This window comes from Brienomyrus brachyistius, unplaced genomic scaffold (genome assembly GCF_023856365.1).
Source record: "Brienomyrus brachyistius isolate T26 unplaced genomic scaffold, BBRACH_0.4 scaffold47, whole genome shotgun sequence".
Classification (NCBI taxonomy): Eukaryota; Metazoa; Chordata; class Actinopteri; order Osteoglossiformes; family Mormyridae; genus Brienomyrus; species Brienomyrus brachyistius.
Genome location: NW_026042322.1, coordinates 760623 through 782681, shown reverse-complemented (window position 1 = coordinate 782681; position 22059 = coordinate 760623). Strand labels below are relative to the sequence as shown.

General features: G+C 50.7%; 1 protein-coding gene across 7 annotated transcripts in view; it reads left to right on the top strand.

Moving 5' to 3' along the window:
- bnc2 (basonuclin 2) overlaps positions 1–22059 on the top strand; it is a 115571-nt gene that overhangs the window by 70793 nt on the left and 22719 nt on the right. For all 7 annotated transcript variants that reach the window (XM_048999894.1, XM_048999896.1, XM_048999893.1 and 4 more), the window contains 2 exons: positions 4173–4275; positions 6720–6955. In XM_048999894.1, the coding sequence (XP_048855851.1) occupies positions 4173–4275; positions 6720–6955 (339 nt within the window). The remainder of the gene's footprint in view (positions 1–4172; positions 4276–6719; positions 6956–22059) is intronic.

The window sequence follows — 22059 nt, the reverse complement described above, 5'->3', positions numbered from 1 at the left end:
TTTTTTTTTTATCTTAGACTCCCGACAGCAGCTATGAAAAGTGAAGTTTTTGTATCTGGGTTATTCATGCAGACGTAGTTCCTGATGAGCTTAAACTTGAGGAATCGTGGCATCTCCCTGCCAGTGTTATCTAGTTTTTTTTAGCTAGAATTTTTATGTGTATCTCAGTTTTTATTTGCAAATGTTGGCACAAAAGAACTCAAAAACAGATATTTTTCCACAAATATAGGTGTCAGAGTTCAGGTGTGTGACGGCGCCAGATGGCATTTGGATCCGGCCCGGTGTCATCGGTTCTGCAGTGGCTGCTGACTCGGGAAGCTTCAGTTCTGCTCCCTGCCTTTTGTGTTCTTTACCTGGGGATAAATGTTTTGGCTGGAGCTCGCAATTGTTGAGGCATCGGGGTCGAGAACACTGAGGAGAGAAGACACCCTGGTCCACTTCTGTGAGAATCCACTTGCGTACCGTCGGTACGAAAGTTATGGGATTCTGACAAAAGAGTCTGCTGGTACAGATCCTGGGGGGACCTCTGATGCTCGGGGGGAGGGGGGGACATGGAACTGACCAGATAGGGCTGTGCCGCATGGACTGTCCGGCAGCCTGCACCATCCCGGTCAGTTTCCACTGTCTGGAGGCCCTTATCCAACGCAGGATCAGAGACTAAAAAAGACTAAAAAAAGATACAATGGGATTTTGGGTGTGGGTCCTTGAAACTGTTGGCCGGTGTTATTGTTGTCCAGTGAAAGTGCCTGGTGAAAATGCTGTGTTTCCCACCCTCCGTCACCTCCTTCACACGGCCCCTTTTTTCTGAGGCAGAGAGGAAACACTGGCTAGACATTTTAGTGCATAATGTGTAGCGAGGGGCTGCGGACCCGATAACAGTGCTCCCGTGTCGTGGTGACAGATGTGCGAATGCCTCGAGCTGGAGCCCCGACCGCTGGGGGACCAGGAAGCCCCCCCCCCCATCCTCCCCTGCCGCTGAATTATCTGTGCTATCTTACAGGACTGTCCGCATGAATAAATAACTTTTGCCGTTTTCAGTGCCCTGCCCAAGGGCACATTACTAGTTTTTCCACTATTTGGACAGTTGCATTGGTTTGGTTTTTTAGTCATTATGCCACCTTGTGGCTGAGCCTGAGAAGTGATAAACAGGTAGGGCAGTTCTTTTTTGTTGAATGGCCTATAACTCTCAACATGAAGAGCTCAGCTCACAAACCCGAGGAGATAGAGATTTTACTGACACATGTGCCGGCCCTTTAACGCATTCTCCTACGCTGGATTTGCCGTGTCAGGTTTCAGGCAAGGCCAGGGCGGCCAACAGGTTAAAGGGAGAGAAAGGACTAAACAAACTCTTTTAATAGCCCCCCCCCCCCCCCCCCCCGATTCTGGATGTGAGGGTAAATAAACATGATGAGCTCGACTGCTGGTAAATGGCAAAAACGTCACGTTGAGGTGATACCATGGTGACAGAGAACTGCAGAGTCCGAGGCTAATTTGGGCCGGACTCCCATCACAGTGAGGCCTGTCCTCCCGTCAGAGTGAGGCCTGTCCTCCCGTCAGAGTGAGGCCTGTCCTCCCGTCACAGTGAGGCCTGTCCTCCCGTCACAGTGAGGCCTGTCCTCCCGTCAGAGTGAGGCCTGTCCTCCCGTCACAGTGAGGCCTGTCCTCCCTTCACAGTGAGGCCTGTCCTCCCTTCACAGTGAGGCCTGTCCTCCCGTCAGAGTGAGGCCTGTCCTCCCGTCACAGTGAGGCCTGTCCTCCCGTCACAGTGAGGCCTGTCCTCCCTTCACAGTGAGGCCTGTCCTCCCGTCACAGTGAGGCCTGTCCTCCCGTCACAGTGAGGCCTGTCCTCCCGTCAGAGTGAGGCCTGTCCTCCTGTCACAGTGAGGCCTGTCCTCCCTTCACAGTGAGGCCTGTCCTCCCGTCACAGTGAGGCCTGTCCTCCCGTCACAGTGAGGCCTGTCCTCCCGTCACAGTGAGGCCTGTCCTCCACAGGACAAAGCGGGATGCTTCATTTTCTTAACCTGAGTCCGTGCGAGTTTCTACTCAATCCCAGCAAAGTCTTACACGCAACATTACGCACAAATTTTGGACGGGGGGGGGGGGAGAAAATGCTGAGATCAGCTTCAAAAGATTTGCGGTGATGGTTAGCAGACCAGAGGACCAGCCCCGTGTGGGGAGGGGGCTCGCGTGACCCAAGCGCCCCCACAGGAAACAGGCGGCCACGTTCCATGTCGCGCACTGGGACTCGCTATTAGAGGATCCCGACAGAAATATGGCTTGACACGAGTGTAACGTGACCGCAGCGGAAGGAAGGCGGTACTTCATGATCAGAGGACGACGATTCTGCAGAAGGGAGAGATTAAATACGTTTGTTGGGGGGGATTGACGCATCAAATTGACAGAGGTGAGCTCACTTAACAGCCAGGGCTTTTACGTACTTCGATTACCACCAGTATGTGAGTGAGTACTCACAGCTGATATAAGTACTAACTTCTTAAAAACTCAGTAACTGCAGTGCTTTAGACTTCTTAATCAAAGCAAAAGGGAAATTATTACATTTAGAATTAGCGTTTAGTGTTTGTGTTCTTGTGTCTCTTTTAATTTGTAAGTTTCGAGAAAAACCACACAGTCTGGCCAGAGATGATTTAGTGTCCCTTGCTGGGATCATTCACCGGCTCGATTACAATACGGTGTCTATGTTCTGGAAATTTCTCCCACATCCTGGATTAGTGGCGCAGAGAAACAGGAGGCTGATTTATATCTGTGCGTCGCCCCCGCTTTGTATCATGAGCTGGGTGGCTGTTTTGTGTTTATGGTGGCGATGAGGGGCCCCCATAGTTACGGTTGGGGGCCACATCATTCCAGATCAATTAAACTGTGAAGCTACAGTCACATGACACCTCTTAAGCCCCTACAGAATGAGCTGTCAGTGAGTTTCATTGCACGGCATAGAGATATTATGTAATGTCCAGGCCGAGGAGGCTGGAGTTAATATACATTGTCTTACATTCCCCTCGTCCGCCCCCCAGGAAAGGGGGGGAGGTGGGGAAAGTGGTTGTTTCTGTACTAAATAGAGGAGGTGTGACGTAATGCTTGAGGGACTGTTGTGTGGGTCATTCGGCGCTGATTAGGGATGGGCCGAGAACAGTCGAAGGTCACTGGGTCGTATCTGGGACTGGTTTGGACTTGTGAGGTTCTGGTCCATAGCCAGGTGATGCCTGACGTCCTCTTTAAACCACACAGCAGTGCCGAAAGAAAGAACGAAAGAATGAAAGAAAGAGAAAGAAAAACAAGCAAACAAACAAACAGGGCCTCCCCATTCGCCGAAGCAGGTAGACTGTGGGTCATGTTTAGTGTGCGGATTTTAGTGCCAGTGACAGTACACAGAGTACAGAAAGACTTGGAGATTGACTGAGTTTAAGCACATACTTGGATAAAGGTATAAGCGGTGCTATTTACAGCGGCCGTCGTCAGAGCAGCGTTTGCTGATTTATGAGCCACATTTCCATCTCTCACCAAACATATTTTTTCTCCACGTCAGGGTTTTTTCGAAAAAGGTCATTTGGGGATCTGAAATCCCTGTAGTGTATGTGTGTGTGTGTGTGTGTGTGTGTGTGTGTGTGTGTTGGACTGATGTCCCATCATGCCACGTCCCCTTGACTTCCCAGGACTGCAACCCTAACTGTGACACTCTGATTTTCTCCAGTTGCCATTTTACTGTAATTAGTACGATTATATGGCACAGGTGCTTAATTACAAAGGCACTTTAATTATAGACAAACTTCTGGGCGAATTAAAAGACGTCTGCTTTCTGTCAACACAGGGTCTGTAGCAGGTTTTTAACATGCTATTCTGGACTAGTATCTTCTGTCACAAATGACATGCTTGCAATCCTACAGGCTTCAGACTTGTGGCACAGTTTGAGTCCAATATGGCTTCTACCAGCCGTTGGTAGCCAGATGTTTTATTAGCTAGACGTTTAATATAATCTGGATGCTCTGACGATTTGCTGCTGCGTTGATTGACGATATTGTCAGAGCACGTCAGAGCTTTCGGCCTGCAATTTCGAGCCCTTGTTTAGTCTTTCACATGTTTATGATGCAGCGCGTCTCTGTCAGTCGGTGCATTCGATTGGTTCCTGACCTCCTCTCTCTCTTCCTCCTTCTCACCAGGCCATCCGCTGCACTTTGGTGAACTGCACATGTGAGTGTTTCCAGCCGGGAAAGATCAACCTGCGAACATGTGACCACTGCAAGCACGGCTGGGTGGCCCACGGTAAGGCGCCCCCCCCCCCCCCCTTCCCCTCTGCACGTCCCTCCTCCAGGTTCTTGGCTGCTTTCCTGTTTCAGGGAGAGTTTGAATAGACAACCTCTGGGTTCAAAGTGGACTCCAATAACTACCACGCCCCCTACTGTCTTGCATTGACTAATTACGCCTGCTTACACTGTTTTAGAAGTCCCCCTTCCTTTGTCCTGACCTCAGCTTTGGAGCGTGTTATGCTGACGTTCAGGGATCTGAGCCCGTTCAGCTGTGTCTGCCTGGCCGGGACCAAAACAGAGCCAAACAGGTTGGGTTTGGACCCATTTTTCCAGGCTATTCCCTTTCCCGTCTACCTGCAGCTCGCCTTTTATGTTTCCTAGACCTGCTCACCAAGCACACTCCAGCTGGCTGGGTAGTAGGATCTTTACTGGGAGGAGGTGTGTAACTCAATATGCCTGTGATCAGAAGGTTTCTGGTTCAAATCCCAGGGCCAACAGATTGATGTCACCACTAAGCTGTTGAGCAAGGCCCTTAACCCGTAACAGCTCCAGGGACCGTCTGACATTGCGATCTCAAAAAATATATATGTTACTTTGAATTAAAAAGCGTCTGATAATTAAAAAAAAAAAAATTACTGTCAAGTAGGTGTTCCAGTGAGGGTGACACTTCGATCCAGGATGTAGGCCTGAGTTTGGCCTCTTGGGGGCAGCATTGCAGGATTAGGAGCATGTTTGATGTGTACATGTACATGCAGACCCACTTTCACTGTAACTCTTGCGGCGTAACATTACACTGAATGTGCCAGACGCAGCTCAGATTTTAATCTTGAGCCGTGCCTGGTGGGGGGGGGGGGGGGGGGGGGAGGTCACCTGAAAGCCACACCCCTCACATCACATGGCGCCCTTGCAAACGATCCCCAACAGTCCTTATCATCAAACGCCGGCGCTCGCCAAGGCCCTCGGTTCCCCAGCTCTCTTCCGGAACTTGCCTGTTTTCCAGGCCGGGTCGGCATTGCCTCCCATCTGGTAGCGGTTTCTGCAATCTGGCCCAGTGTCGCTCCATGAGTTCGGGTTATTAGAAAAAGAACGAGAAAAATACCAAAGAAAAAACAGAAACCTGTGCCGTTTATCAATTATCTATTTGAGACGTACCCGCATTTTTGATTCGCCGCAACACCGGGCCGTCATCAATCAATACATCCTCTGACATTCAGGGACGTGAAATACAGAAGAGGAGGAGGAACGGAGGGGAAAAAAGATGAAAGGAAACACCTGTTTGGCTGGGAGAGGGAGAGAGCGCCATCAGCGACCGTCAGCGGCCCGGGCCGAATCCTTCTAATCCCCTTCAGAACTGTCAGGAATTTCTGATTCGTTCTCTCCCATTTCTTTCTCCCTTTTTATTTTTTCCACATTTTATTTCATCTGTACGTTGGCAGCAACTCTGACAAGCACTTCTTCATTTTTTATTATGTTCGTGTCTGGCAGGACGCGTTCGCGGGGCAGAAAGCCTGTCAGCGGAAAGCGCGTCGTAGGATCAGAGGAGACAAAAACAGGTGTCACGCAGACAGACTTAACTGCCGCGGAGAAAAGGAGCAGGCGGCCGGGCGATGGAGAGACCGAGAGAGAGAGAGAGAGAGAGAGGGGAAAGGAGGCAGGGAGGTAGATTAGACTAAAGAGACAAAAGGTAGACAATTACATTAATGCAAACGCTTTTATCTCATAGATGTGTCATTATGGGGTGGTTGCCGGGAGAGACGTCGGCCGACAATGGGAAGGGGTGATGACTGCCGAGAGGCGAACCGGTGGGTCCGGCAGGTTCCGGGGCCATGGTTCCCTCCGGAGTTCGCCTCTGCAGTGAATTGGGGGGGTGGGAGAGGAGGGGAGGGGGTGGACGTACCGCTAAGCGTGAACCTTAGCCGCTGCTTCTCACAGCAGGCGCGGAGGGGCCACTGGCAATGCCGGCTTGGCACCGGATCACAGGCAGCCGGGGGGGTAGGGGGAACGAGCTAGTCCAGAATGTTCTGGTTGCATCTTGCCTATGACAGTCTTTTTTTTATGGTGCTGTCTCAGAAGCATTAGCTGAGGATATACTTCTGACTAAATCTGTCCTCTGTATATATATATATGCTGTATTTTATAATTCATCAAAAAGTAAAATACTCTTTTGTTTTTCGGTATTGTTGGATTTTTTTGCGTGTGTGTGTTTCATTCCATTCGATGAACGTGAAGAACGTTTTTGTCATACAGAGAAATGCCGCAGCACCAAAGAAGGCGATTCTCAGTGAACACTGCCTCCAGCAGAGGAGGTTCGGTGTTAAAGAGGTTCGAATCTAAACTGCGTCTCCATCCGTGGTTGTAACCCGAGAGGCCGGACGTCTGCGTGATGCTGGTGCTGATGTGAGATCTCATGAGTGTTTCTCAGCCTTGTCTCTGTGTGCCCCCCCCATCCCCCCCCCCCAGCTCTGGACAAGCTCAGCACGCAGCACCTGTACCACCCGACGCAGGTGGAGATTGTGCAGTCCAACGTGGTCTTCGACATCAGCAGCCTGATGCTGTACGGCACACAGGCGGTGCCGGTCCGACTGAAGATCCTGCTGGACCGACTCTTCAGCGTGCTGAAGCAGGAGGAGGTGCTGCACATCCTGCACGGCCTGGGCTGGACGCTGCGCGACTACGTGCGGGGCTACATCTTGCAGGTGAGCGCGCGCACACACACACACACACACACACACACACACACGTACACGCATGCGTCCGCCACCATCCGATATGAAGTCAGATTCCTAGGCCTGTAATGCAAACGCCCCCCCCCCCCGATTACTCTTTACTGCTTGTAAACTATTTCACTTCAATTTCGTTGACTCAGTATTATAGTTGCCTCCCCCACTTCATGTACTGCTAGCAACATGTCCCCCATGAAGAAAAAAAAAAATCGAGCGGGGGAATGTCACGCCAGCTGACTGTAAAACCACAACAACATGGCCCCCACCCTACTGCTAACCCCCCCCCATTTAATTGGAATCAGACACGTTTCCTAATCAAAGATACAGGAGTTTGGTCTTGCAACAAACCAAAGTGTTCCTGAATGAATTAGTTTAGAGCAACTTAACATGTGGTTGTGGTTACCCCTGTGTGTCCAAAGTCAATACTAGAGTGAGGTGGATGTGTTTTGTTTTTGAGGCCGTGGGTAAGTGGATCAATATGCTCTGCTCAGGAAGCCGGCTTGGACCCCATCTTCGCGGGCCTGGCCGCCCGGAGCCTGCGCCGGGATTTTTCCGGAACGCCGTTCCCGTGTTTCAGAGTGCCCGAGAGCTGTCACGCTGTTGTTCCTTTCAGAATTCCCGTCTCTGCCACATTAGGAGCAGGAAATCGTTTTAACGTGCTCTCGGTACGTGGGGCCCATCCATCTCCCGGAGGCCGTAAACACTGCGAGCTGTGCGCCGTTCCTCACGCGTGTAGTCAGATTCAACAAGCGGCGCTAACCCCGCATGACCTGGAGGCAGACATCTTCGCAGGCCTTGCCGGCGACCTGCGCCGTCGAGTGCATTAAAGGCAGGGAATTCCCACAATGCCTTATTAGTCTGTTAGTATGAAATTCAATTGGTTTGCCTCGTGGGCATAGGTTTGTATCAGCGCCGCTTTTAACAACATGGTATTAAATATTATTTTTCGTAAAGGGCTGCATTTACCAGTGTCAGCGACGTAGCAAAAAAGAGTACTTTAAACAATATTGATGGGTTAAAACGAGGCAGTTTTACTGGACGCAAAGGAATGATTCGTGACAAATAATATTAAAAAAATTACGCATTATGCATTATACTAAAAAATATTAAACATTTACAGCTTATACATACATACATATGTAGAGGCATTTTTGACCTTGCAGTGTGTATTTATTTTTTCATGTAGTATGTTGAACTCAGGGTTAAACTCATTTTTGCAAATCACAGCCAATGTGTCGGAGGTGGAATGAAACGTGGGTCATGTGACCCCTGTGTCATCACCGGTGCGCCTCCTTATCTGCTCTGCAGTGGGCTCCTGCTTGCACACTTTCCCATATGGCAAATGGTCCCATGCATCCCGACGTGAGCTTCCATACAAAGGGCTGCTTGCCTTCTAATTAATCCCCAGCACAAAAGGTCCTGTGTTTTCTTTTTCTCCCGGAAGTTTTTGTTTTCTCTGAGTGTTTACCTGTTTCGTTTCTTTGTTTCCCCATAGTTGTTCTTCTCTCACTTGGGTTATCTGTTTTTTCCCCTTAATTTTTGTCATTTTATTTTCTTTTGTTTCTTCTTGTTTTGTCTTCCTATAGTTGTTGTTTTCTTTGTCTGTTTCTACTGTATCCTATATCTTGCATCCCTTTATTATGTCTTCCTGTGGTTGTTCTTTTCTTTTCATTCATTTTGTTTACCTGTATCTCTTTCCTTTGTCTTTCCGTAGTTTTTGTTTGTTCATTTTGTTTACCTGTATCTCCATCTCCTCCGTCTTCCCGTAATTTTCATTTTTGTTTATTTTGTTTACCTGTATCTCCATCTCCTCCGTCTTCCCGTAGTTTTCATTTTTGTTTATTTTGTTTACCTGTATCCCTTTCCTTTGTGTTCCTCTAGTTTTCATTTTCATTCATTTTGGTTGCCGGTATCATTCTTTTGTCTTCCTGTAGCTTTCATTTTTGTTCATTTTTTTACCCGTATCTCTTTCCTTTGTCTCCCAGTAGCTTTCATTTTCATTTATTTTGTTTACCTGTATCTCTTTCCTTTCTGTTCCTATAGTTTTCGTTTTTGATTTTGTTCATTATATTTTTCCTCTATCTCTTTCCTTTGTCGTCCTGTAGTTTTCATTTTCATTCATTTTGGTTGCCTGTATCGTTCTTTTGTCTTCCTGTATCTTTCATTTTTGTTCATTTTGTTTAGCCGTATCTCTTTCCTTTGTCTCCCAGTAGCTTTCATTTTCATTTATTTTGTTTACCTGTATCTCTTTACTTTTTCTTCCTGTAGTTTTTCTTCATTTTGTTTTCCTTTGTCTCTGTGTACCTGCTGTGTTTTTCCCCATGCCTATTTCCTCCTCCCTCCTTGATAGCAGATATTTTAGGGGGGGGAACATGTTGACCAAGGCACATAGCTGGTAATCAGGGCCCAGCATGTGATGCCCCAAAGTCAGGGGCACGGTAGAGTATTTCTAGGTTAATTTAGATCATGTGACCATGTCAATCCCAGGACTAACTACTGCCAAAAACTCACCCTATTTCTCACTGTTCATGTGGGTTAGCTACCATCCAGGCGCTGCCTGCAGTAAGAGATGAGTGGAGTTTAAATGTTGGTTCCAAGGCTCCTAGCGCCATGAAACAGAGCAGATTATAGGAATATATAAATCCTACATGAGGATACATATATAAATCCTTCCACGTCTGGTGAAAATCAATGGCTTGTCCAGAGGTGCTCAGCAAAACGAAACGGCAGATATGCTCAAGTTTAAAAGCACAGTAAATTCCAGATCCGTCCAAACAGTGCCGGCTGCTGGAAGGTCGGTCACTGCTGGTGACGTGCGTCTGCAGGCGCTTGCACTCTCGCACGCTCGGTAGGTCAGGTCCGTGTTTGCTGATGGTATTGATGCCCCCTGCCCAAAAAGTGACTGACCTGTGCACTTTTACTCTTGACTGATGATAGACAATCGGTCCACGCTTAAATGACCCGCCACTTTAATTCTGTCGATTGTGGCGTCTGTGTCAAGCCCAGGAGTCCAGGGAGTTGTTTAGCCTTCCCGGCATTCCACCCGGCAGACGACCCGTCACCGCTAACGACTCCACCAGCACCTCCTGATCACACACACACACACACACACACACATCCCCCCCCCAAGTTAAAGGCATAACCAAACGAGACTTCAAAGAGGGGCTTCGTCCAGTAAAAGCGGATCGATCCCGTAAAAACCAACGGACCCTTGGTTTGGACTCATGTTAAAGGCTGTGGGTAACTTCACGGGCCATTTTAGAGGAATCCGCCAATTTGTCTGTTTTTTCTGCAAAACGTTACCATGCGATAGTGACAGCACAGCGCAGCACAGCACAGCACAGCCTCCCAGTAGCTGTTGCACCTGTTGATAATGTAATACTGTGATTATAACTGCAGTGAACGTTAATGGTAACAATTATTATTATTATGATCGTGTAATATATAATAATTATGATAATATATAGTGATAATTATCAGCTGACACTGCTCATTCCTTCTGGTCCAGCTGCAGACTGTCGACTCCCCCCCCAGGTTCCAACCTTTTTCCATTTTCTGTCCAGTCAGAAGAACATTAGAGGGTGTGTCTTCACTCACTTGCAAGCCCCTTGGATGGGGATCTGGCCAATACCCCCCCCCCCCCCCCACAAACCAAAGCTCAAGATCAGCCCCCCCCCCCCCGACCCCTAGATGTTAAGTCCAAACCGAAATGGGTCCCCCCTGTGCCAGCATACCCTTCTCCTTCTCCCTTGCCAGTTTTGACCGCACCCCCCCCACCCCCCACCCCAGAAATCTCATGTGCTTCCAAGTCAACCCTGTAGGCTGGAAGTGGAATGTGGAGGCCCATGGCCATGAGGCACAGATGCGGGGCCAAACCCTGGCTGTCGCTGGGCTCCTGCCGCAGCAGATGGATTTCATATCAGCTGGGCTCCACTCCGAGGAACCGGCCCCAGGAACCGACATGTGGAACCTGGGTCAGGACACAGATCAGGCGAATGTTCTGTCCTTGTACAACATTTGTGTTTCCTCTTCTCGTTTATGCGAAGAGGCCTTCCTGACTCAGTTGTCGTTCCAATCGGCCAGATGGAACCGCTACTGCCTCGACCCCGCCCCCGCTGTCTCCCTCGGGGACGGCCAGCGGTGACTCGTGGCGGGGAGGGGGTGCGGGAGCAGCCGCCAGGCCACACAATGGATCCATTTTTATTTCAATAACCTGACATCTGCACGCAGCTCTCCCGGATCACCTTAAATTGCGGGCGAGGAATTTGCGGGGGTTAGGCGAGCCCCCTCGGACCCCGAGGGGCGGGGAGCTAGCGGCCGCGGACGGGGCGTGTAGATGTCGTGTGGCGCTGGCAGATTTTCGTGATGAACAATGTTCCCCCCCCCCCTTTGCTCCTCCAGCGGGGAAACAGCTTGATTGGGAACATGTTCCTTTAGCAGATGCAGCTGTGGCACCACCGCCTCGCAGATAAGATGGCGTGGAGAGAAATTAGCACGGGGGTGGGGGGGAAGTTAGCGTGCCGCTGCAGCGCGGCAGCCAATGGCAGGCAGGTATCCCACCACGGAACTGCGGCGTCCTCATCAACTTCGTAACATGCGTAACAGCTGATTTATAGGGTATATATGATGTATATATTTTTTCCCCCATAAGATATGCACAGGATAGCGACAGTAGTGCCACGTAGTGTGACAGTGTGATGTGACTATTGAATACCGAATTGCGTTTTTGTGGGTCACATGTTTCTGGTCACATGATCTGGGTCACATGATTTGGATTGCGTGCCGGTAGCTTCAGCACAGAGTGTTAGCAGTCACTTAGCTAATGGTGTTTTTTTTTGCCTCTTGAACTCGTTCGCCTGCCTTTATTCCTTAATCCCCCTCTGCCTTTTTTTACATGACCCCCCCCTTGTCTTTCGTTCCCTCTTTCTCCCACTCCTGTACGCCGCGTTGACCTGAATGTCACACCTTCTCCATCTCCCCCTGAGAAACTTCCATTTTAGGTAGTCGATTTCTGTGAAAAATTCTGATCCTGATCCTCACCTCCCCCACCCCCCCCCCCCCACCAGACCCAACCTCCACCGAACCCCGCCACCCCCCGCTATCCCCCTTCACCTCTTCAGGCACCCATCATCTTCCAACCTGTTTTCTGTTATCACTGGCTAATGCCTCATCCAGGACGACGGCAGAGAACAAAACGTTTCGGAGGTGGAATTTGCGATTCATATGGTTATGATTTGGATACGTCAAGCCGCATTTTAGCGCCGGGGCCTAAGGTTCGCCCTGAGCAACGAGCACTCGTTGCTGCCACATCAAAAGATGTGTGCATCGAATCAAGGTGATGCCCCCCCCCCCCATTCCCGTCCCCTGGCAGCTGTGCCTCTGGGGGCGCCCTCAGGAGGACAATGTCATGGCGTTTGCCACAGGAAATGCTTCAAGTCCTCCAAAGTGCCCCATGCCGCATGTCGCTAGTATACGTGCTCGGGCAGCATGGCCCTACGTGCGACAGCCGGAGTATATCCAGCTTGTCAGACGACGCTTTATCTCTTGATTTAATCTCCCGCTCTGTGATGTCGATTTCAGAGCGGATTCCCCCAACGCTTTCCGCGGATTGAAGCTGAATTCAAGCATCTCCGAGGCAATTCCCTTACAAGAAACGCTCCGCCGACATCTGTCACAGAGCGGAATAGAGACCGTCGCCGGGTGCCAGTTAGTAAAAGCCAATTAAAGACGACGTTACGGCCCTGACGCACGTAGCAGCACGCGGTTCTGCCGGATCTCTATCCAAACTTCTGGAGCGGTAAAATCAATCCCGGATCTCGGAGCCCAAATGGATCCAATCTGGAGAGGGGGGTTATGCACAGGTTACAGAGAATGAAGGATTTGGGGAATAATTCCTCTTTTATTGGATTTGGAGAAGGTCCAGCTTTTACCAAGACTACTGTGGTCTTAAGTCTAGCTAGGAGAGACGTGGTCCGGAGAGGAGCTAGCTCAATGGAGTTTCACTATGTTTCGCCATGGATACGGAGAACAATGGTGGACAGAAACAGAAATGAAAAGGTGCTTACAAGAATGTTTGGTATACGTTAGTTGACTATGAGGTCAACTTAAGAGTAGGGGATGAGATTAGCTGATGCTGTTAAGACAGCCATACCCAGACGAGTTAGAAACCCGGGTATCTTCGGAGCTAATAAGACTCAAACAATTCATTTAGCTCGGATGTTTTGGCACCTTCGGACAGATTAGGTCTCAGGGCTAATCCCCTGACGTCCTAGAGATCCTAGCAGTGCCCTTGGGCCTATCTCCAGCCATTGACTGTTAGCATCCAAGCACCGTTTAGCCGGGACACACCCAGAATCGTGCCATCTGCAGATCGCACTGGAAGACAGAGGCTGAGGGTCGAGTGCACGGGCTCCGAAACCTCACGCACCGCCTGTGAGGAGAGCGCTGAAGAGCAGGGGAGCGGATGATATATTTAACATCCACGTTCAGGTCGGCTTGCCCCAGGGAGTCCTGCAGAGTGTTTGATCAAGACGCACCAGCCCCCCCCCCCCCCCACCCCGCTGGCTGAACCCTCTGAGGACGCGTTGACTTCAAAGCCCGGCAACCAATCCCACTGCAGCACCAGGTTGATGCTGTATGAATTCTCCTTCCCCTCTCCCCTGAGTCTCCATCTTTTTCAAGAAATCACCCCTCCCCCCCCCCCCCCCCCACCACCACTTCCCAGTCTCTGAAACTCTGGCTCCCCAACGCTTGTCCTTGGTGTCCCGGCCACCGCAAGAGGAGTGGTGTATTATGGGTCAGGATGGGGCGGGTGGGGATGGTGTGGGAAACGGACATGGGGCTGGAGGTCTAATTACAATGAAATGGAATATTCCCCCCGACTTAATGGCGTGCCCCCTCCCTCGCCTCCCAGCCATCCTGCCCCAGGCCCCCTCTGAGCCAGTGTGTTGTGAGCCCTGATGAGGCTGCATGCCCCTCTCGTTCTACATCCCTTGCCCTCAGGAATCCCCCCCCCCCTCAAGGCCACCAACCGCCCCGCCCTCTCTGGTTTCTTCTCCTGCAGTCGGGTCTGTGAATCCTTGTGAATCCTTAATTGAGGCAGAGATTTGATGTTGTGCTTTCACTCGTGTGTTGGGAGCCTCTCATTTCAAAGGCCGGCCGGCGTCCGTTTTAATTATCTCCTCGAATAGAATCACGGGTCCTTCACCCCCCCGCCTCCCTGTTTAATCGCTACATCCGTGCCCGGCGAGGGACTTTGTATCTTGTCTGAGCTCACGTCTCAGGGGTCCTAAAAACCCAATGTTTCCCCTCGAACCTGATCTCTGTCCTATGTTCTCTCTCTCTGCTCGTTTGAGGCTTACTGTGAAATCGTGACGCTACCCATGCCGTTGGCCAGCTTGTCGTTGCCACTACTCAAGGCATTTACATGGTGTCCCGGGGATTTAGGGGCCCCCTGTTGGCAAGAAATAGTCGTCACACTAAATAATAAATGAATTGCTTATTTATAATTTGCTGAAGCTGCATCTAGCCAGCTATGCTCGTTAGCTATTTATTTAGTTTTTGAACCTGGCAGGGAGGGGCCCCAAAATTACTTTTTTTTCAGTGGGGCCCTAGAAGTAACAAAGCAGTTCCAGACTGCGGTTGCTGCAGGAGAGCTGATGAAGCGGAAAGGAACGTCCAACTTGAAGCAGACCCTCGGAGGACAGGACAGCATGCTGACCGGCAGGGCGAGTGGCGATGACCGTAACTGGATGGTCCCTGGCTGTGCTCTTAAAGGGACAGCGTGCAGTACATCCAACAGCCAACTCACAGCACTGTCCCTGTGATTAATTATGCCCCCTATCTCATAAAGATTACGGGGCGGCCGGCTCTGCTGCCAACATTGATCAAGCTCATCTTCGCGTTTTGTTAAGTCCGGTGCTTTTAATACCAATGATGGGCATTTTAAGCACAGCCATAATTCACTCTTTGACAGGCAGCTCTGCACTCTCAGGGATCTCGCTCAGCATTCTGACATAACTCTGATTTATTATTTCGAAGGCAAAATCATGAGTCGTGCCAATTTGTTTGCCGTGAGATGTTACGCTAACCCTTGACCTTTGACTTGTGAACTGTCCTTCTAGGGGCAAACTCTCGTGTTTTTCCAGTACTATTGTTACATGAATTGTGACCCAGAAGGCTCTAGAAGGAGCTGGAGGCCTGTGGATTTCGGGAAAGGGCCTGGAGGGTTTTTTTTTACGAGCAGATGTCACCGCATGACGCCCTGTTTACGGCCTGTCGTAATGTCACCACTCTCGCAGAGGGGGCCTAGTGGACAGGCAGCTCTGAGCCGGCTCGGCCTAAAATCCTCACTTAAGCTCCCTTTTAGCAGAACCCAAAGTGCTTCGCTGGCAGGACCTCAGCGCGGGCAGGGCTGCCAGTGCGGTCGGAGGGGGAGGGCTGGTTCATCCGGGGTCAGACACGTGGCTTGGTATCGAAGTTCGATGCAGGCCGCTGTTTGGGCTGCCCTTTCCTCCATGTCTGCAACTGGCTGGCTGTTCTCACCTGCTGATCCGGCAAACATCTGTGCTCTGGTGTCAGTCTTCCTGTGTATTTGTGTCAGTGATCCTGTGTCAGTCTTCCTGTGTATTTGTGCCAGTGATCCTGTGTCAGTCTTCCTGCGTATTTGTGCCAGTGATCCTGTGTCAGTCTTCCTGTGTATTTGTGTCAGTGATCCTGTGTCAGTCTTCCTGTGTATTTGTGCCAGTGATCCTGTGTCAGTCTTCCTGTGTATTTGTGTCTGTGATCCTGTGTCAGTCTTCCTGTGTATTTGTGCCAGTGATCCTGTGTCAGTCTTCCTGTGTATTTGTGTCTGTGATCCTGTGTCAGTCTTCCTGTGTATTTGTGCCAGTGCTGCTGTATGCTTGTCTCAGCGTTGCGGTGTCAGTTAGTCACTGTTTGTCCCTCCACGTTTGCCTAGGCACAGACCAGCACTGGAGTTTTTCTCCTCCTATCAGCGCCATCTGTGGCGGTGGGCCGAATCACTGGTGCTGCCGGCCAGGCCCAGCCTTATCGCTGAGCCGCTCACACTGGAATCACTCTGTTTACATTGTTTACGCTCTCTGTAAACAAAGATTAGAGCAAGAATGTGAAGTGCAGAGGGGAGCCGTGCCCAGAGATTACTGGGAAACCACAGTCGCGTGTCAGGGGCCGGCAGCAGTGCTTTATGGGTGCTCAGCTCGGGGTGGGGGGGGCCAGACCGTGAAAGTTGTTGACAGAGCAGTGGGGCGTGTTCCGAGTATGTCCATGTGGGCTTCTCGCCTACTAAACCTCCTTCCGAGCTTCTTTTGTGGATGGACTGGGTACATGTCTGACACTGCCACCCGCACACTAACACATCCAAATGGGATAGCCCTGTCATCCCTCGCAGGAGGTAAGAAATGAATTTCCCATAATTCACATGTTTTCCAGCCCTCATGAATTATGGGAAAGTGACACAAGCTGTTTCTCCGTGGCCTTCGTGCGCGGGCCTGTGCTTGTGTGAAAAGATCCAGCACGGTTTACCGTCTGTAAGTCATGTGTGACAGCTGCGCTCCACCTAAGAAGTCTTCGAAAAAAGAAAAGTAGATAATCGCTCCTACACTATTTAGACCCTCATCCTCCCCCCTCCTCCTCAGCGAACGCTAGGTTTCTAATTTAGTTCTAATTTAAAGTCTTAATGAGCTCTCCTAGGTTGTTTTCAAGGGTAATCTCCACTGAAACAGATAATTTCTTGCTCCTTTGCTTCAAACGGGCAAGACCCAGAAGACCGAGCTGGAAAGGTGTCGCCCAGCAAACGCGGCGGCCATTTTGGCTGCTGGCCCTCCGTGTTTCCTTGCCGTCGTCATTATTTTTTCTGCCCCTGCCGCTTTCCATCTCTGGTCTCTACGCTTGACATAGGCTGGCGACTCAGGGAGATGGTAACATGACCCCCTGTTTTTCCATTTCTCTTCATCTAGCGCCGATCGCCGTCTTTCTTCCAGTTTGTGGTTTTAGTGGAAGTATATCGCTTTTCCTGTTCTCTATGGTCCTACTTCGGTGACTGGCTGTTTAGAAGGAGGGTGCACATCCTCTCTGCTCACTATCCTCGAAAAACAGGGTGGCCCACTTCCCAATTGTCGGGTGTGATTAATAATCTGGCCGCATTCGGCTTGTATTCATTTCCTTCTTTGTGCTCTCTGTAGTAAAGCTAGTCGGGGCCCACCTCAGTCGAGGCACTGCGAGGCGGTCCTGGTCGCACCGGGCAACAGAGGCGTAGTGGGATGCTCAGGAAACACGGGTTCGAATTACAGCAGCATGGGCAGCGCACTCCGTCTCCACAAAACTCTTGGGAAGCACGCTTTTCTTTTCCAGGCCTGTTTCTGTGTAAGAAAGTACTGCCCAGCTATAAAAGTGAAATAAAGTGAAAATAAATCTAATATGCCCCCCACAGCATTTCAGTGAGCTCCCCACCCACTCCCCGACAGTCCACATGTGTGATGCCGTACAGATTAAAGCAAGGCAACGTCTGAACCCCAGCCATCATCCATCGTGTAGTTCTTGCTGCACCATCTGCAGCCCAGCCAAAAGCCCCCCCCCCCCCCCCAAAAGCCCTGCCCCAGCACCCCGGGATTGTCTCCTCGGTGTGCATGGTAGTAAGATCTGGAACCCAAACGTGATGCTCCGACAGGATGACCTCTGTGATTTTGTCTCGTTCCAGAGGAAAGGGAGAAAAGAAAAATGTTTTTTTTTTTTTGCCAAAAATGTAGCGTTTGGCGTGTTGCTAGGTCTGCGGGTTCTGACAGTAAATCGGGATCGGCCTGCGCGACGTCGGCTTGGACGCTGCAGAAACGAATGCCGCCGTGAAATATGCTTGGAGCTTTCGAGGAGGGTTGTGATGGATGGTAAATCAAAGGGTGCCTGTAGGTGCCGTGACCCCCATGCTTGGCCCAGAGTGTGAGAGACCGATGCTATGCCTCTCACCTGAACCGCAGTCATATGACGGTCAAACGATGATCACGTGCACGAGGGCAGTTACACTTTGTCGCTGTAATGGAGGCAGTCTGCCTACAAGCACAGGCATGCAAAAGATATACATTTTAAAAGATCATGTCCAGTAACAAAGTTTTAGTCCATGTACGCGTTTATGATTAAACATGTTGGAAAATTCCTCCCTCTTTTGCTCAGTTTGGACTCCCCAGGGGCATTGGAGGGACACGGATACTCTGGAAGATCTGCACTTGACAGGAGCTCATAAATAAGTAAAAATATATGGAAAATTTGGTGGGGGGGGGGGTGTGACATTTTATCGGGGGGGGGCAGGATTTCTAGGTACTCTCCTGGTTATATATATGTAGGTGTTTGCCCCCACCCACCCCTGACAGATTAACACCAGCTGGATCCCCTTACATTTTTCTGGACAGGTATAAATTAGACCCCCTCCCCCCACATCCATTTCACACCTCAGAATCCTGTAGGATGATCATACGAGCGACTTCTGAAAGCAGATGGTGACGGAGTACAGACAGCGTCGGGTCAGGCGATGGCTTTATCCGCCCTGTCCTCTTTGGGTCACCCAACTCGCTTAGCAGAAAAGCAACCTTTCTGTTATCAGCCTGGCTTCTGCTCTCCCTGTTCGGCTGGAGATGAGATTCCTAGGGAAGCCCCCAAGGATACCTGTGAGGGTCCTTCTGAGCAACTACCCACGATAAGCGAGATACAAGCCGGCTCAGAAGACCTGCATTGATTATGCCCTCAGCTGCAGGAGCGGGACTCATCTGGAACTGGCCCGAACCCACGGGGTAACCTGCGGAATCGCAAAACCCCGGCACATAACTTCACAGAGTAATAACGCGCCGTAGAAGGTTTTTGGAGCATTAGATTGCCCAGCCTTTATCTCCACCCCTAAGCAGCCCCCTCCTGCATGTTCAGAGAGCCCACCAGAGCTGCTCTCAATGCACCCTCTGCGGGGGCTACATGGCTCAGGTTTTAGGGGTCTTCCTGAATTTGGGAAAGTCCCGCAAGACTCGAGAGAACAGATCGACAGGCTCGGTAATATTTTCTTCTTAGGGGCTGTCAGCGTGGGAGGGGCACACTGTGGGACTTGTACAGCAAACAGCCATTTGTGCCTGCATGGGTCAGGACCCCCCCCCCTCCCCTTTGCCGGGGCGGGGAGCCCTTAATGGCACTTAATGGCGGAGGCAGGCTGTAGTTGCGCCTGGCCCATAGAGACTGCGGTCCCTCCTGCACTTCTGCACGACTTATCACTTTAACCTCCTCCTCCATCGCCTGCTTCCCCATCTACAGAATTTATGTTGTGGGCGGAATGGGGCAGAGGGGAAGCAGTGTGACCATGAGGAGGGGGCGGGGCCCCAGAGGCACTAAACTTGGCCCGGGTTGCAGAGCTGATAAATAATTCCACCACTGTTGCCCACCACTTTCCCCATGTGAAGGGGCGCCCCCAAAGGACCATTCTGGGAATTACGAATGAGGAGGGATGACAACTGGGTAAAAAATAGCTTGACCTGTTGGGGGTGCCGGAGAGCGCCAGCCCGTTGGGCCACTGCACCATGTGTGGTTTGTGTTGCCCCTCTCAACCTCCCTTGTTCCCAAGCCGTAATTACATTTGCGCTACGTATTCAGCTAAACGCAGGATAAAGTTGTGCCATTTGTGTTAAGAGCCAACTTGAGGTTTTACAGCGTCCAGCTGTACTGAAAGTCCAGCTTGAGGTTAAAGCTATTTAATTTTTTCTTTTTAAAATAATTACATGCTGTGTCAGGAAGGGTGGCACAGTGGTGCAGTGGTTAGCACTGTTGCCTCACACCTCTGGGACCAGGGTTTGCGTCTAGAACATGGTTCCATCTGTGTGTACTCCCCGTGTTGTTACGGGGCTTCCTCTGTTTCCTCCGGGTACTCCGGTTTCCCCCCATAGTCCAAAAACATGCTGAGGCTAATTGAAGTTACCGGGTTGTCTGTACATGTGAATGGTGTGTGTGCCCTGTGATGGGATGGCGAGCCCATCCCAGGTTAATCCTTGCCTTGTGCTTGTAGCTTCCAGGATAGGCTCTAGATTACCCCCAACCCTGAATTGGACAAGTGGGTACAAAAAAATGGATGGATGGCCGGTGTTTCAGACATGTGACATTCAGAACACATTCAGAAATGTGTTTCACATTTCCTTAGAAATGGCCTTCAGGAAGACATCCAAAGTATGGTACACACACCCTCACACTCACAAGAAGTGTGGATTATTAGCCCATCTGTGTTTGTGGTTTATTTATTATTTAAGTGATCAAAAACTGGCGTTTGATTTTTAACATTTGTAGCTAAAAAAGGCCATTAAAATTGCTTACCTCTGGCTGCATTGTTACTCAAAGAGCAAAATGGTGCCAGAGTGGGTCAGATACCCAGGGCGGCCTACAGGAGCGCTGCCACGGCAACAACAAATCAATCCCCTCCCCCGGCCCTGCTCCAGTCTCTTGGCCGAGGTAAGTGTCTCGACCTTTAACCCCTCCCCCCCGCCATCCATGACCACCCTCCAACCGCCACCCTACAGGCCAATCAATAGCAGAAAACAAATCAGGCTTTCCTACTTCCAGTGGCAATCGTTTCAAAGATGATAATATCCCTTTTACGGCAGTGAGAAAAGTTGGAGAATGAATTGCATAATAGTTCATCTCCAGCACTTTCCCGGGGCCCTTGAGGCCCCCCCCCCCCCCAGCCAATCTCAGTCACATGCTTCAGCTTTCTGCTATCCTTGCTCACAAGGGCCGCAGGAGAAAGATCTGGACATTAAGTAATCTATACTTATTGCATCTGTCGCTTCTCCTGGTTTGTAATTTGCTGGCAAAGCTGGACCGGGCCTCGGATCCCCAGGCCCGGCAGCAGGGCCGATGTGGCGTCTCATTTCAGGAATCTGGTTAGCAGGTCCGCCTGGGACGGTCAGAACCGGCCCCAGCGCCCAGTGTCTGCTTGTCTATCGAGTTTTTGCGATGGCTGTTTACCTTGTAGGTACACTTCTCTCGCTGACAGGAACTGCCACCCCCCATCCCCCCCTCCTCCCAAGATCGATTCCCCACCGTACTACCAGATTTCCAGGGGCATGGGTGTCTCTGTCTCAGGTCGTGGATGGCTGAGAGGTCCAGGTGGCCGGGGGGGGCTGTGGTTTGCTGGTCCCCGGGTCATTTTCTGAGGAGTCACGGAGTTGACATTTATCAAAGGAAGTACATCATGACTTTCTGGGAGTCGGCATCCCATTCGTCACGTCCTACAGGAATCGGGCCCAACTCCCGATAATAAACCAAACAATTAAGTTGTTCAGAGTCATGTGACTCTTCCTGGAAAACCTAGGGAAAAAATAACAGCATCCCCCATCAAAGTACGGTAGTCTGTGGGCTTTTTCCTCAGACGCTCTTATAAAGTAAGGAGGCCGGTGGGCAATGGCAGTGGGTTTAACAAAGCAGCGAAGTTTAAAAGTAAGATCCGGTAGATAGACCCTGGTTTAAGAGCCAGGTGTGTCCATCCTCCCGCCCTCAACCAGGCACGTAAAAAGTGCCATTTTAAGATGGGAGGGGCAGGAAGGGGCACTAGCTAAATGGAGCATTCCCTTTCACCCCCCCTAGCCCAAGCTGCAACCACAGGTCAATTTTCCCAGCACCAGCTGTCCTTCCCACTGGGGTGGGGGGCAGGGAGGGTGTAACCGGGCAGCGGGACAAGCTGTGTAAATCAGCCCGCCCCCTCAGTGCCACCCAGGCTTTTTAAGACGAGCGGGCCCACACACGTGCAAAGTTACAGGCCGCTTCGGGCAGCCCAATATGCCGGGGTGGCCTAATTGGAGTTTCCGTAAGCACTTTTCCAGGCTGAAACAGGATACCAGGTGATTGCTGCCTGAAACGAAATCCACCCCTATCAAGCTTTTGCCTCATGTCGCCTGCTTAGCCCTCAGATCTCCATCCTGGAAATGGACAAATTCCTCATCCGGGAAGTATAAGTTGTGCAAGTCGCCCTTCGGTCTGCGCGGGTCTCCATCATTCCCAGGCTTTACCCAGTTAAGTGTTTGCCCGAGTGGTCGTACCCTGCC